This window comes from Ovis canadensis, chromosome 11 (assembly GCF_042477335.2).
Source record: "Ovis canadensis isolate MfBH-ARS-UI-01 breed Bighorn chromosome 11, ARS-UI_OviCan_v2, whole genome shotgun sequence".
Lineage (NCBI taxonomy): Eukaryota > Metazoa > Chordata > Mammalia > Artiodactyla > Bovidae > Ovis > Ovis canadensis.
This window is the reverse complement of record NC_091255.1, coordinates 66,354,006-66,368,923: the sequence shown is the minus strand read 5'-3', so window position 1 is coordinate 66,368,923 and position 14,918 is coordinate 66,354,006. Positions and strand designations below refer to the sequence as shown.

The 14,918-nt window shown below is 52.3% G+C and overlaps 1 protein-coding gene across 2 annotated transcripts in view; it reads right to left on the bottom strand.

Annotated features, from left to right (window-relative positions):
• SLC39A11 (solute carrier family 39 member 11) overlaps window positions 1-14,918 on the bottom strand; it is a 277,042-nt gene that overhangs the window by 46,538 nt on the left and 215,586 nt on the right. For both annotated transcript variants that reach the window (XM_069544067.1, XM_069544066.1), the window contains exon 7: window positions 1,237-1,306. In XM_069544067.1, the coding sequence (XP_069400168.1) occupies window positions 1,237-1,306 (70 nt within the window). The remainder of the gene's footprint in view (window positions 1-1,236; window positions 1,307-14,918) is intronic.

The following is a 14,918-nucleotide window of genomic DNA, read 5'->3' as shown; positions in this document are numbered from 1 at the left end:
AACAGAGTACAGCAGTCCCACAAAGCCCGCACGCCGCAATACAGTACAGCAGTCCCACAAAGCCCGCACGCCGCAATACAGTACAGCAGTCCCACAAAGCCCGCACGCCGCAATACAGTACAGCAGTCCCACAAAGCCCGCACGCCGCAATACAGTACAGCAGTCCCACAAAGCCCGCACGCCGCAATACAGTACAGCAGTCCCACAAAGCTGGCACGCCACAATAGAGTAGCCCCACAAAGCCCGCACGCCGCAATAGTGTACAGTAGTCCCATAAAGCGACAGAGGCCCAGCGCAGCCACAGATTAATTAATTAAAAAGTTTTGAGCACCTTGAGATCGCACTTGTGCTGGCTGTTCCAAAGTCACCACGGACCCCGTAACCCCCGCCTGGCCCTACCTGACCGCCTGCGCCCGCTTCTGCTATCCTTCATCCCCTATGGGCATCTGAGTCTTCTGCCCTTGGATGGATGGCACCACACGCCCTCCTTCAGCCTGGACCCGTACGCATAAGTGCGGGAGAGAAATTGAGGCTGAAGGTCAGCGTGGGCATCGCTGGCAAAGAGGTGTTGAATCAAGCCCTGGGGGTGGGGGAGAACAGCCAGGGAGAGAGCGCCGAGTGAGAAGAAGGGGGGCCCTGAAGATGGAGCCCCGGGGAACATGAGCGTTTCAGGAGGGGCCATCGGATGCGAAGCCAGCAGGAGAGCCGGGGAAGGAGCAGACGTGAGAGAGGAAATCGGGAGCGGCAGCAGCCAGGGAGAGCAAAGTGAGGGCTCAGAAGAGAGGGAGGGGTCGGGACGGCCAGCCCCGGCCTTTGTGGTTCCCCCGGCCTTTCCATCCGACTGGGGCTGAAATCTCGGATATGGGTCTGGCGCATACTGAGGTTGATCATGGTACTAGAACCCTGGCGGATTCAAGCATATGCCGGCAGGTCCTGGAATCAACCCCCCAGAACATTGTCTTATCGTGATTTATCCATTTTAAAGTATTTGGAAAACAGCATGCAGTCGCATCCACGGTTGGTTTCCAAAACAGCTCCCCTTTAGCTAGCTTTGGAAGAACTTGGCATAAGCCTGTTTCTCTGATGGAGCATCTCTCTCAGGTGTGAGCACCCCTGCCGTCCTCCTCGCCTCCACCAGTCAGAGCTGGGGGGCTGGGGTGCTGCACAGCTCCGTGCAGACGGCTCATCCAAGGTACCAGCTGGTGCAGTGACACCAAGGCACAAGGTGTTGCTTACCTGGCGCTCTCGAAGGTGGCCGATGCTGTCTTTCCTACAGCCCCAAATCCAACTCCAACAGCAAGACCCTCTGAAAGAGACATAGAGACACACGAGGTGTTAGGAATCATTCTTCTATAATATTACACATGCATATCAGCTTTCCAGGTGGCTCCGTGGTAAGAACCCGCCTGCCAATTCAGGGGATGTGGGTTTGATCCCTGGCTCGGGAAGATCCCCTGGAGGAGGAAATGGCAACCCACTCCAGTGTTCTTGCCTGGAGAATCCCATGGGCAGAGGAGCCTGGCGGGCTACAGTCCACGGGGTCACAAACCGTCAGACACACTGAGAGACTAAACAACAGCAATACTTGCGCACAGCACTGAAGCTGGCTCAGAAGCCAAAACGAGCAGGCCGCGGCGGGCTGGATTAGTGCTGTCGTCCTCCAGGGCAGGGGAGATGCACGGTCGGACCCGCTTGGTGGGGGTACCATGGAACCAGTCACACACTCCATCACACTGGCAAGCCTTACGGTCCTTTTTGCATACTTTATAGTCACTCCACACGCTTACACTCATTCAGCTGTTCAGAACAGGCAGTTTCTTCACTTCTTCGTAAGAAATCAGAATAGCAGGATTTCAGCATGACATAACACAGGTTAAAAGCAGGTCCTGCAAAGGCTCATTTCTGAAACAGGCGTGCCGCTCTGTTTGCAGATAAAGGAACTCGACGTAAAGAACGAGTCTTACATTTGTAAAGGTCAGTGGGTTTTTCTATTACACGTTGATGTTGAGAAACTGAAGTTTTTGAGTCCCGGAGTTCATTTGAATTTGACTGTTGTAATCCTTTTTGTTAATTAAAAATGCTTGCCAAAAAGTGGGGAGCTTTGATTCAGAGGTCAAGGCTCCTCAGTCTTGATAGCTTCTTGACCTTTTCTTTCCCTTTCAGAGATTTCCTCCAAGGGTGGGCACTGCAGAAGCTGTCACTCCAGGGAGGAATTTGGATAATAAAAGTTCAAAACTTTCAGGACAGCCTGATGCATCTGACAAGCTTCAAAAAGAATGAGTGTCCCTGGCACGGTTCCACATATCACTGGGGGCTGAATTTCAGGCCTGGCTACGATGGATATGTCTAAGGGTTTCAGGCAGCCCTGTGATCCACGGGGAGGCAGCCTCTTACGCGGCCCTCGAATCTCGGGAGCTGTCCATGGTCCCGAGAAGATAAAGTTAGAGGGCATCTGAGCTGCCTCCATCGGGCCTGTCTCCCACCTTCGGGGAGCCCAGGGTTCACAAGTCTGCAGTTCTCAATCTTGTTTTGTACCAACACGGCCCAGACCACAACCCACTCCCATCAGCTAGTGTGGGGTCTCTGGGGCAACGTTCTTCACCAGGTGTGAAAGCTAAGCAGAGACTGGCCAGGGTTCCCTGACACCAGAGGGACCAATCCCTCCCTTTGAGAAAACTTGCTTTTCTAAACCATAAACCGCAGCTGGTGGCTCTTTTGTTAAAGATTCTGCTCGAATGAGTCATTTAACGTAAATGATAGTGCAGCCCTGACAACAGGTCTTACATTAATTAGCAAACTAACCCTTTCTGGTTATTCAGCACTTGACTTACTAATGCTCCCAGCAGCTCTGGACGTGGGCGGGCGGCGGTGCGGGGAGGCTATCCAACTAATGTAGGAGAGAAAGGGCTCCTCCACAGTGACAGGGCGTCGAGGGGCAGAGCCAGGCTTGACCCTCAGTCCCCCAGTCCCCTCACCATCCCAGTCGGCTGAGATGGGCTGCAGATATTCTCCCAGGTGTGGGCAGCACAGGCTGGCATCCAAGTATCTACATCCCAAGGAGGTTCTGAGCAAAGTGAATGCATCCTGCCTCTGCCCCGCCGCGTAGCTTGGCCACGCCCACAGAGGGTACCACAGCCTCTGCCCCGCCCCATAGCTTGGCCACGCCCACAGAGGGTACCACAGCCTCTACCCCGCCCCATAGCTTGGCCACGCCCACAGCGGGCACCATAGCCTCTGCCCCGCCCCATAGCTTGGCCACGCCCACAGAGGGTACCACAGCCTCTGCCGCCAAATGCACACACGGTGGCCTCCCAGGTGGCTCAGCAGGTAGAGTCACCCTGCAATGCAGGAGACACAGGAGACGCGGGTTTGATCCCTGGGTTGGGAAGATTCCCCTGGAGGAGAAAATGGCAACCCACTCCAGTGCTTGACTGAAGAATCCCATGGACAGAGGAGCCTGGAGGGCTACGGTCAAAAGGGTCACAAAGAGTGGGACACGACTGAGCACACGCGTGCACACGTCTTGGGTGTTGGCCAACACAGTTTCCCCCCTGATTCGGAATAAAGGAGAGGAAGAAGAGGTAACGGAGAAGGGAATATGGCTGCAGTTGCCTCTGAAGGTGGAGGAGTGCCTGATAGTCAGGCTGATGAGAAACCAAGATGAATGACCCACCCGGCAAGGGCACAAACATGGGAATGAAGGCAGATACTGAAGGCCAGCTGGTGGTAGAAAGAGCCCGCTGGGTGGAACAGGGAAGAGGAAAAATGCGACTGGTGTGCACACCCCAGGGCTTCCACCAAAAGTGCAAATCAGGGAGATAATTAAGACAAGAATCCAAAGTGGCTGGAATATTATTAGTAAGCCAGGCCTCTTTTCACAGCTGCTGCCATTAAGCCAAGCGCAGAGAGAAGGAAGACAAACTGCCAAACCTGGGGTTATAAGCCCCCGGGGATGCAGGGAGTCAGAGTCCCGAGGGCAAACTCGAGAACAATCTCGAAACCTGCTCTGCCCATTCTGCTCTTCTGCGGGTGGGGGATCTGCCTCTCACCATCTCCCATCCCTCCTGAATCTCTGTCTCTCCCCACCCTCCATGGGGAGGGGGGCAGGGGCCTTCTGTTCCTCCTTGACCGGGGAGCAGCCACCACCTTCGGAGGCCAGCTCTCCACCCAGGGAGAGAGCATCGCCACCTCCCTTCAGCAAGTTAATCCCGGGACTTCCCCTGGGCTGCACCCCTCTGCTTGCAGTGTTGCAGTGTGAGTCAGTTTTCTCTTGTTCCAGAGGTGGGAACAAGTAAGCCCCCCTGTCTCGGATCATTTATCCACCCTTTCTGTATTTCAACCATGCCACCTGGCTACTCCCCAGTCAGGGACTGTGGTGGGGAGAGACAGAGGGGCTGAGCAGAGAGGAGCAGGTTGTCCGATAATTGCCCTTCTAGCCGGATGATGCTTTACCACAACTTATGCTTTAGGAGCAAGTCTGAACGTTATTCATGATCAGGTCACTCACTGAAAAACAGACAACCAACCTGGAGCATCAGCTGCTGGATGGGACCACGGGGGCCACAGGGGCAGCCTCAGGAGCTGCCAAGGGGGCCGGGCAAGCTCGGCTTGGACCCCTCCTCCGCCCACCTGGTCACTGTCGCCAAGCTGGGAGATGGACATCAGGCCAGGTGAGGGGGCAGTGCTCACCACACGACAGTAGGTGTCCCCTCCCGGCCATCAAGGACTCACACACCACAGGCAGTCCTGCTGCCTTCCTGCCAAGCTGATCCCACAGCTTGAGGAGGCTTTGGGGGATACTGGCCCCCAATATGTGAATTCCCCTTCCTGGCCCGTGGGAAGGAAACCCAGGAAGATGGGAACTCTGAAATATCACACATTGATTAAAGAAAATATTGGTCTATCCAACTAGGTATTGCCACAGAATTCCATTGCCATGGAATTCCTATGGGGTCTTGAAAAGGTCCAATAAAGGATGGAAGTTATCAACGTAAACTTATCTTTTCTTAGAAAAAGTAGTTTGACACACTTTTCTACTGTGGTTTGTGAACCCTGCTGTTCATATGGGATGAAGTTAAGTGTTGGGAAAGATGAAAAATAGAGGTGTTCCAGAAGAGGTGGATTTAACTCCAATTCTTTTTCTCTTATTTATTATTTATTTTCTTATTTACTTATTTTTATTGAAATACAGTTGATTTACAACATTGCTAATTCCTCTCGTACAACGAAGTGATTTGGTTATACAAAGAACGTATTTTATTTTCTTGGGCTCCAAAATCACTGTGGACAGTGACTGCAGCCATGAAATTAAAAGATACTTTTTCCTTGGAAGAAAAGCTATGATAACCCTAGACAGCGTATTAAAAAGCAGAGACACTGCTTTGCCAATAAAGGTCCATAGAGTCAAAGCTATGGTTTTTCCAGTAGTCATGTATGGATGTGAGAGTTGGACCATAAAGAGGGCTGAGCGCCAAAGAATCGATGCTTTTGAACAGCCTTGCTGGAGGGAAGGGAACCCTGGGGCCAGCTGCCTGGGAGGCACACCTTCATCGCTGTGGGCGCGCCTGGCCACACTCTGCCCCACAAGCAGAGTCAAGGTACAACTAACTCCTTGTAGGGGACACCTTTGGAGGTGCAGGGGGGCACATAGTCACGGTTTTACTATTCCTCTAAGAAATTGGGAAGAGACTTTTTTTTAAAAGCCCCTTGGAGGACTTCTGCATGAAATTAGACTTTGGCAGTTCTTTTAGGATGATGAATAACCTGTTTATCCCTCCCCATACTTGACTCCCACCAAAGCATCTCCAAAAACCAGACAAAGAAAAGACTTTGACACCTCAGATCACTGTCATGCTTTGCGGCACTGAAGGCAGATGGTATCTAGTACAATGCATGCGGCTCATGAGGCTGGTGCGGGTGGTCCTCGTTTTCTTACTGGGAAGTTAACAGAGGAGGAAATCCACTCTCTGCCTCCCCCAGCCCAGTTCTGTGATCGCCAGGTGCCAGGTGGGGGCCCTTGGCGCTCCTCTGGGTGGGCCCCAAGTGGTTGTGGCTCTGATGGGTGAACCCGCCTGCCCAGCCTTGGGTCATCACGCACAGCGTGGAAAGGTCAGAGGCTGTGTTCTCCTGAGTCCACGTCTTGTAGACAAAGCTGACCTGCAGGAGGAGAGAATGTCACGGGCACGATGACAGCAAGAAAATTGGCCCTGAAGTGTTTATGTCTCTGTCTGATTTATCCCCGGAGCCTGAAGCCTGACTGCACCTCTGCCCTTCCTTCCTGTGTCTGAGATGTACCCACACCCTTTCAACACCACGGTTTTTTCCTAAACCCATCTTCCAGTTTTACTTTTTCGAAGACTTTAGGCACAAAAAGAGGCTTCACTTCACACTCTTATTTTGAAATTTAAAAGTGGCTGCTTTCAATCACACTGCTTACTGCTTTTTAATCATGGTGATATACTTTCACTTGAAAAAAAAAAAAACTCTATATGCTCAGAAAAAGTCTAAAGTAATAATTTCCCTACCTCCAATTCCCCATTCTTAGTTTTACTCCCAAGAGGCAATATATTTCTTAACAATTCTGACTTTCAATTCTCTGATGGGTACCACTGTCACTTTAAATAACATATTAATATATTGGTTTCTTAAGTTTTATCACAGTATTGATTTAGAGAGTCTGTTGATAGCTCCATGGTTTCTTCCTTATCAGTCTTACTGTTGACTGTCCCTTATAAATGTTGAGGAACGCAGAACATATGCTTCCCACCTCTGCTTTATTTCCACCTTTATCAAAATTACGGTGTTTGATATTGCTCTGTAGATAATATTTCATTTATGACTTACTCTCAAGACAATTCAAAATATTCAATCCAGATAAAAAGTAAATTTACAATATCAGGGTGCTGACACAGTATTCTCTATATAATCAGGTTGCTATGTGATGAGAAGGAAGAGCAAGCCTAAGGCTTTAAACTCTTCCCATTTGAAGAGGATGGTCCCAAGGCCAAGTGGACTCCTTCCTGATTCCTTTCTGGCATTCATTCCATCTTCTAGGGGTTAACTTTCTAGGGCTTCCCAGGTGGTACTAGTGGTAAAGAACCCACCTGCCAATGCAGGAGATGCGCGAGACTTGGGTTCGATCCCTGGGTCGGGAAGATCCCCTGGGGTAAGAAGTAGCAACCTACTCCAGGATTCTTGCCTGGAGAATTCCATGGACAGAGAAGCCTGCAGGGAAGTCCATGGGGCTACAAAGGGTCGGAACTACCGAGTGAATGAGCACGCCCTGGTCTTAATGGAACTACCGAGTGAATGAGCATGCCCTGGTCTTAATGGAACTACCAGAGAAGCCTGCAGGGGAGTCCATGGGGCTGCAGAGTCGGAACTACCGAGTGAATGAGCACGCCCTGGTCTAGCTACTATTGTCCCTCCTTCCTTCCTTCCTTCCTTTCCCAATTGTTACTTTTAACTGTGGTTAAAAAACAACAACAACAACAGATGAGCAAAGAAGCTGGAAGGATGGTTAGGACTAAACCCACCAGGATGAAGCATCTCTCGAGGACTAACTAGAGAGGCAGGAGTGAAAGAAGCAGCAAGCAAGAGGAGGATGGAGAACGGCCCTGGAGCAAACTGCTGACCCATGACAGAACAGGCGAGCACCCCGCAGAGGGGCGGCAAAGACGGCCCCGTAAATCACCGTGAAACACTTGGCAAATTTAAAGTCCGGTGTAAATGCCAGATAGTAATGAAATATTCAACTCAGTCGGCAAGGTGCTCTGAGCCCAGAGGCCTGCTTTTAATTAATGTCAGATTTGATCCAAGACATGCTCAAGACAGATGAGCGGGTGCTCAGAAAATCCCCCCCTGACCGGCCTCATCACCAGCTCCTGCATTCCTGGAGAACCTGCCCTCCTGCCTGGTATGTCCAATCCTGTGTTTCTTATGGGGGGGAGGATGCAAGACAGACGCGGGCTACCCCTGGAGAATAGGGGATGGAAGTGAGGACTATGACGTTGTGACCCCGATGCAGGGAGTGGGGGGGCGGTCAGCGTTCTAAAAAGAAGGCTGAGATTTGAAAGCGCTTCACCAGTTACACTTGAAAGCTCTCACACGGCAAAGGAACCCACTGACAGAAGGAAAAGACAGCCCTCTGAATGGGAGGAGATACTTGCAAAGGATACAACCAGCAGCGGGTCAGTACCCAAACTACATCAACGGCATCCAAGTCACTGTCCGAAAACCAAACAACCTGATTGAAAAGTGGGCAGACGGCCTGAACAGATGTTTTCCAAGGAAGACATGCAGGTGGCCAACAGGCACATGGAAAGACACCCACATGGCTAACCTCAGGTTAGCAAAGCCGGCCCTCGACAGGCACCAGGCGGCCGTGGGCACGCTGCTGTCGGGGTTCCCCCAAAGAAGCGGTGTGTGCTGCCCTGATCATGCTTCCCTAGACCCACTGCAGCCCCTCCTTCCCCGCCTGCTCAAACACGGCTCTCTTCAACAACAGACAGAGAACCAAGAGGCCAAGGGGGCTCCAGGCTCTGTGGCGTCTGCTCATTCCTGCTTGCTGCGGCTGCCCTGGCTTTCTGGGCCCATCTGGACTGTTGCTTGTTTGGGATTGAGGATGTAGGCCTATGGCCTGCTCCACCAGATAAACGTTTGGTTTTTCTAGAGCGTTCTCACCCTAGACTGTGGTTTGCAGATGGCTGCTCTGCGGTGGAGGTGGAGACAGTCATACCAGGATTTCCAAGGAGAACCTGTAACCGTGGAAAGGCTTTCCATGTGACTTAGATTCTCATCTGTGAACCCTCCAGCCGCCTCCCCATCTTCTTGCGTGCATGCGTACGTGCCTGCATGCTAAATCACTTCAGCCGTGTCTAGCTCTTTGCGACCCCACACACTGCAGCCCGCCAGGCTCCTTTGTCCATCGGAGTCTCCAGGCAAGAATACTGGAGTGGGTTGCCATCTCCTTTCTCAGCCTCATCTCCCTCCCCTCCTCCAAAAGGAAAACCAAGGTCCTGCACATCAATGTTTTCCAAAAGGAGCCCCAGGGAGCTCCAGTAACCACAGAAATGGGTTCTATAGTCAAATATTGCATTGAACCATCTGAAATCACTGCTATTTAACTGTTGCTTTTTTTTTTTTTCTGGGACTATAAAACAGAAATCTCATATGGTCCAACCTAATGAGTTCTGGAAACCTTGAATATTCAGATTTCACCTGAACCTTTAAGGCCTGAAGAATTACCTGCAGTGAAGAAACCTGTACAACTTTGTTTTCCAAATGGAGTTGACACCAGAACCCTTTTATTAGATAACACCCATTAACATCTTGCAGAACCTGTGTTTTGTAGGACTTTTTTTTCCTTGGGAATACTGCCTGGGAGAATTCAAGATAATTAAGAGCTTTCTAAGCTGGGGCTTCCCAGGGGGTGCTAGTGGTAAAGAACCCACCTGCCAGTGCAGGAGATGGGGGTTCAATCCCTGGGTTGGGAAGACCCCTTGAAGGAGGGCTGGCAACCCACTCCAGTATTTTTGCCTGGAAAATCCCATGGAGAGAGGAAAACCTGACGGGCTGCAATCCACAGGGTCACAAAGAGTCGGACACAGCTGAGTAACTAAGCACAGCACAGAACAAGCTAGTCTCAAACCCGTCTCCCCATCACATCACCGTATTTTAATAAAAGGACATTCACTCTTCTGTGCATCTTATTCAACTCACAGGACTTACTGACTGCTTACTCCATCCCTCCCAAGCATCTGCTTAGAACTGCAGGTGCACTGAAACACAGACGTTCTAGCCAAGGAAGCCGCCCTCTAAGAAGGAATGGCCAGCCTGATTTGGAAGAATCAGGGAGGGCTGCATGGAAGAAGCGATTTCTGAATTGACGCTTAGTGGAACTTCCTAGATCGGGAAGCTGGGGGGCAGTACCCAGTGCAACAAGGCAGCCCCAGCTCACCTGGTCACACCCAGTCCTGCCTCCCAGGAGCTCAGGTCACCTTCTTACAGGAACCACTGACAGAAACCAGCTGCCCTTTCCAAGCATCACGGTAAACCACCTGTATGAGTTATCTCACAGCAGAAGGTCCTGCTCAGGAACGCAGAACTAACAAGTTACCACCAACCAGAAGAACTGGGGAAAGGACAAAGGGAGAGAGGGGGTCCCAGTGCATGCATCCCATGAACCTCCCAGGACCCTTCTGGCTAGAATCTAACTACTGAGCGATGCTCAAGCTACCAGGAACGACCCTGAGTCAGAACGACTGGCCAGAGGCAACCCGGAGTTTAACCCCAGCACCGTCAACCCGAGGCTGCGAGCCACGAGGCAGGGCCGTCCTCCAGCTTCCCTCGCCTGCTGCTCTCCCCCTGGGGCCCCTCCCAATAAAGTCCCTCGCTTTGTCAGCACGTGTGTCTCCTCGGACAATTCATTTCTGAGCATTAGACCAGAGCCCGCACTCAGGCCCCCTGCCTGCAACAACCTGGCAGACGGGGTTGTCAGCTGCTTCCACTGCCTCTGTTTGCCTCATCCTCTCCGATCTCCCTTGATGATGGTTTATTCATTTCTTTCAGATCCAACAGCTTCACCACATGCTCTGAAGCTAAGAGCCCAGAGGGGGCCAACCACAGGACTCTCCCCAAGACCACTTCTACTCTGTCCTCAAGCCTGTCTCTGAGCCTCGTCAAGTATCTCTCCAAGGATGCCCCATGTGGCTGAGTGAGGGGCCGTCACGATGGCTGGTCTTCTGGGGAGGCGGGAGGTGAAAGTGGGGTCACAGCAAGGAGGGGGTATGGGGGGAGCAGTGTGCCATGCTGTAACCCTTGGCTTGAGAGCCCTGGACCTCCAGAGTGGCAAAGCAGTGACGGAAATGAGGGTAAAACTCTTCTGCATTTGCCCGGGCAAAGGGCATGTCTGCCATCTAGAATGATGTCCTAACCACCACCCCATCCTACCCCAAACCTCCCTTTATTCATCCGTAGCTGTAACTGAAGCGGACCCCTGCCCCCACCCAGGGGACTGTGCACTGGTCCTGGGCCCTGGGTCATTAGCAAGGGTGGCAGGCTTCCTCCTGTAGTTCCAGCCCTTGGGATTCCCCTGTGATGGCTTGCTTTCCCCTAAGGGAGCCCCAGGGTCTGTCTCATGAACAAGACGAGCATAATCGGCATCAGCGAGCAGACAGCGCGGGGACCACTGGGGCCGGACCGAGTGACGGGGCTGCAAGTCACCCGACTCTTGTTCCCAGATCAGGAGTTTGGGTCGGACCCTGCACTTAGTGACAGCTGTATCAAACGTCTTCCGCTTGTAGCCTGGAAAAAAGAGGAAAGTGAATGACGGCAGGGGTGGGAGACAGCGGTCAGTCACGGGGTTCTGCAGACCCGCCACAAAGGGTCACCCACCCCGGGACAGGGAACCACGTCAGTCTGACGGAGGTACCTCCCCCCTCCACTGACGTGTAGCTCTTGGGGAGCTGGGCCGGCCAGTGTCACCTCCCTTTCCAATGAAATCACCAGCAAGCCACCCCCGCACCCACCAACTTTTAAAAGCAGGTCAGTCGCAAGCTGGCTGTTTTTTAAGCTGGTAATGACATATTTGTCAGTTTCATCTTTGCCTTCATCTTTGTGTTCTAAGGTTCCCCTCAAAAACAGATTTTGTCTCTCCCTCTCTCATCCTGCAAAGGACAGGGTGACTCAGAGCTTGGCTCGGCGCTGGTAGCGAGATAATGAGAAGGTTTTCACCAGCCTCTGGAGCCCAGATCCATGGTTGGCAGCTGGAGGGTGGACGGGAATCAGAGCCCATGGGGGCTCCTCTTGGCAACAGAGGCTACAGGGTCTTGTGGTGGAAGGTGGGGTGCAAACTTAGGCGTGACGGTGGTACCGAGGGGCCAGAGACCACTTAGTGTGTCCTTCCATGAACTACACTAGGACCTGCACAAGAGACCAGGGAGGGTAATGTAACACTCACATGACAAGAGTGAGGTTTCCCAGGTGGCTCAGTGGTTAAGAATTCACGTTCCAATGCACAGGACTTGGGTTCAACCCCTGGTGAGGGTACTAAGATCCCACAAGCCACAGGGCAGCTAAGCCCAAGCTCTGGAACTAGAGGGCCAGTATGTCCCGGTGAAGACCCAGGGCAGCCAAGAAAGGGTCGGGGGGGAAAGGCAAGAGAAAACCAAAGGTGAATTCTCAGATCTGGCCACTAAGAAGACGGCGGCGGTGGTGGGTGGAAGGTGCCCTGATGGCTCCTGGCCTCAGGCTCCGGTGGGAAATGCGTTCGGTGCGAGCTCAGTGGTTTCTGACTCTTTGTGGCCCTAAAGACTGTGGCCTGCCAGGCTCTGTCCATGGGATGCCCCAGGCAGGAACACTAGCGTGGGCTGCGCTCTCCCTAACCCAGGGATCGAACCCGCTTCTCCTACGTCTCCTGCATTGGCAGATGACTCTTCACCACTGAGCCTCCTGGGAAGCCCATGGTCTCCATCGTAATAAGGGTGCATCAAGCTCCTGCTGATGGCAAACACATGCATAGCCCGCACTTACAAGTCAGGCCGGCTTTCTCATCGTCATTCTGCACATGGGTGAGCTGCAAGGGACTGTGATACATGCATAATCTAGTTATGATTAATGGTGACAAAAATAACAGGCAACCTGGGCTTCCCTGGTGGCCCAAATGGTAAGGAATCCACCTGCAATGCAGGAGACCCAGGTTTGATCCCCGAGTCGGGAAGATCCCCTGGAGAAGGGAATGGCAGCCCACTCCAGTATTCTTGCCTCGAGAATTCCATGAACAGAGGAGCCTGGCGGGCTACAGTCTATGGGGTTGCAAAGAGTCGGACATGACTGAATGACTAACACTTTCACTCGAGGGACTGCGATAAATGTATAATCTGATTGTGATTAATGATTACAAAAATAATAGTCAACATCATTTAGCATTTACCACATGCCAGGTACTGCTGTATACTTTTTATGTTCTTCTCATTAAGAAAAAAAAATCCTGAAAATAGCCCTATCCTTCAGGGAACAATGCGGAGCCGGAAGCACAGGTGTGTGTGGAGGCTCACTGATGTGTTACCCGTTGCAGGAGGAAACCCGGAGGAGGAAGTGGGGAATGGGAGAGGCCTGGCCCTGCAGGCTCCCCTTGCCGCAGGCTGGCTCCTCTCCCCGGGAACCAGCCTTGCCCTGGATGACAGAGCCTCCGAGCTGAGCCTCATGGTCTGATGGATTCTCTTTAAAGTTTCCTAGAGCCGCCTCTGGTTTCACGCCAGGCACCATCAGTGAGAAGACAGGACGATGGACAATAAAGCACAGGGCTCAGATTCCTAATAGAACAAGACGGCGCTGTAATGTGCCCGTAAGCCAGGGCTAAAGCCAAATGCAGTACAGAATTGAGAAAGAAAAAAAAAATCAATGTGTGATTTACAGAAAGAGTGGTTTTTAGATGTCAGACAGTCCAGGAAAGTGTTAACATCTCACATCATGTTGATTTTTAAAGTGCAATAAACTGGTCATCAGAAAAAAAAGGGAGGATGGTGTCAAAAGCCTGGAGAGATTAAAAAAAAAAGAGCAGCTTTGCAGAGAGCGAGTGTGGCCCTCACCCCAGGCCCCCGGAAGGCAGGCACCTCTCCACCACCTGGGCGCCTCTCCTCCGGGGAGCAGAGCGCCCTTCCATCCTTCCTGGTTTCCCACGAAATACGAGTGTCCCAACAGTATTCTCCCAGGCCATCATTCACCTGGCCAGGTGCCACGTCTGAGATGAAAAGCTGTCTCCTGGGGCTCGCCCTCCTCTCCTGAGCCCTTTCCAGCAACGCTGCTCAGGGAAAGTGCTGCTCGAGTCTTCGCTGAAGACCCCTCCTCGGGAGGGCAGAGGAGGGCTGACTGCAGCCACCATGGACGGAGCTGTGATCACTCCCCAGTCCTGGCGGCTCAGATGGCAGAGAATCTGCCTGCAATACAGGACACCCGGGTTTGATCCCTGGGTCGGGAAGATCCTCTGGAAGAGGAAATAGCAACCCACTCCAGTATTCTTGCCTAGAGAATCCCATGGACAGAGGAACCTGGCAGAATACAGTCCATGGAGTTGCAAAGAGTCAGACACAACTGAGTGATTAATACTTCCACTCATTTTCACTCCCACGTGAACTGCTGTCGTCCCTGTACCCCCAGAAGGGCAGTCTTCGGGGCTCCCGTCCGTCAGGCCGTACGTATCCCTTGCTCATTACACCTGAGTACTCCGTTCCCTTACTGACACATCCAAGTTCAAGGCCTTGCAGCTTTCCTACCCACCAGTCAGTACACCCAGGTTTAGCACAAATGGCATACATGTCCTTTATTTTTTTCCATCTTTTTTTATATAGATTACTCCAATATAAAAAGAGACCCCACCACGTCTCGAAGCTACTTGGGGAGTGACGCTAACTAATGCCAGGCTACCCATAGGCCTTTCTGGTAGAACCCATCTTGGTTGAGACATGCATGGGCACACACAGGAGGTTTCCTGAGCTATACCAAATACAGACTGTGAACGAGGCAAGTCAAAACAATTGGCTGAAGGGAAACCAGAAGCAATGACCCATACAAGTGATTCAAAGCACCTTGAGGGCGTGACTCAGTGACCACAGCCCTGCATTGACCGTCTCCTGTATCTCTACAACCCTGGAAGCCAGACGGCGGGTGTTCAAATCCACACGCAGAATGACAGACCCTGCCTGAGAAAATGCTGTCTGTCATCCGGGTGAAGGGAGGAGGCGGGGAAGGGAGCCCGGTCCCCGGGAGACAGGACTCAGCTGTGGGGGGACGGCAGGGTCGGGGAGAGACAGAAGGAGGGGGGAGTGGGGATGGGTCATTGACTCCCGAGCGCGGGCTGGGTTTATCACCCGCTCTGATGACGGGCTGCCCACAGCACAGGGCTGGGCTCGAGGCAGGGA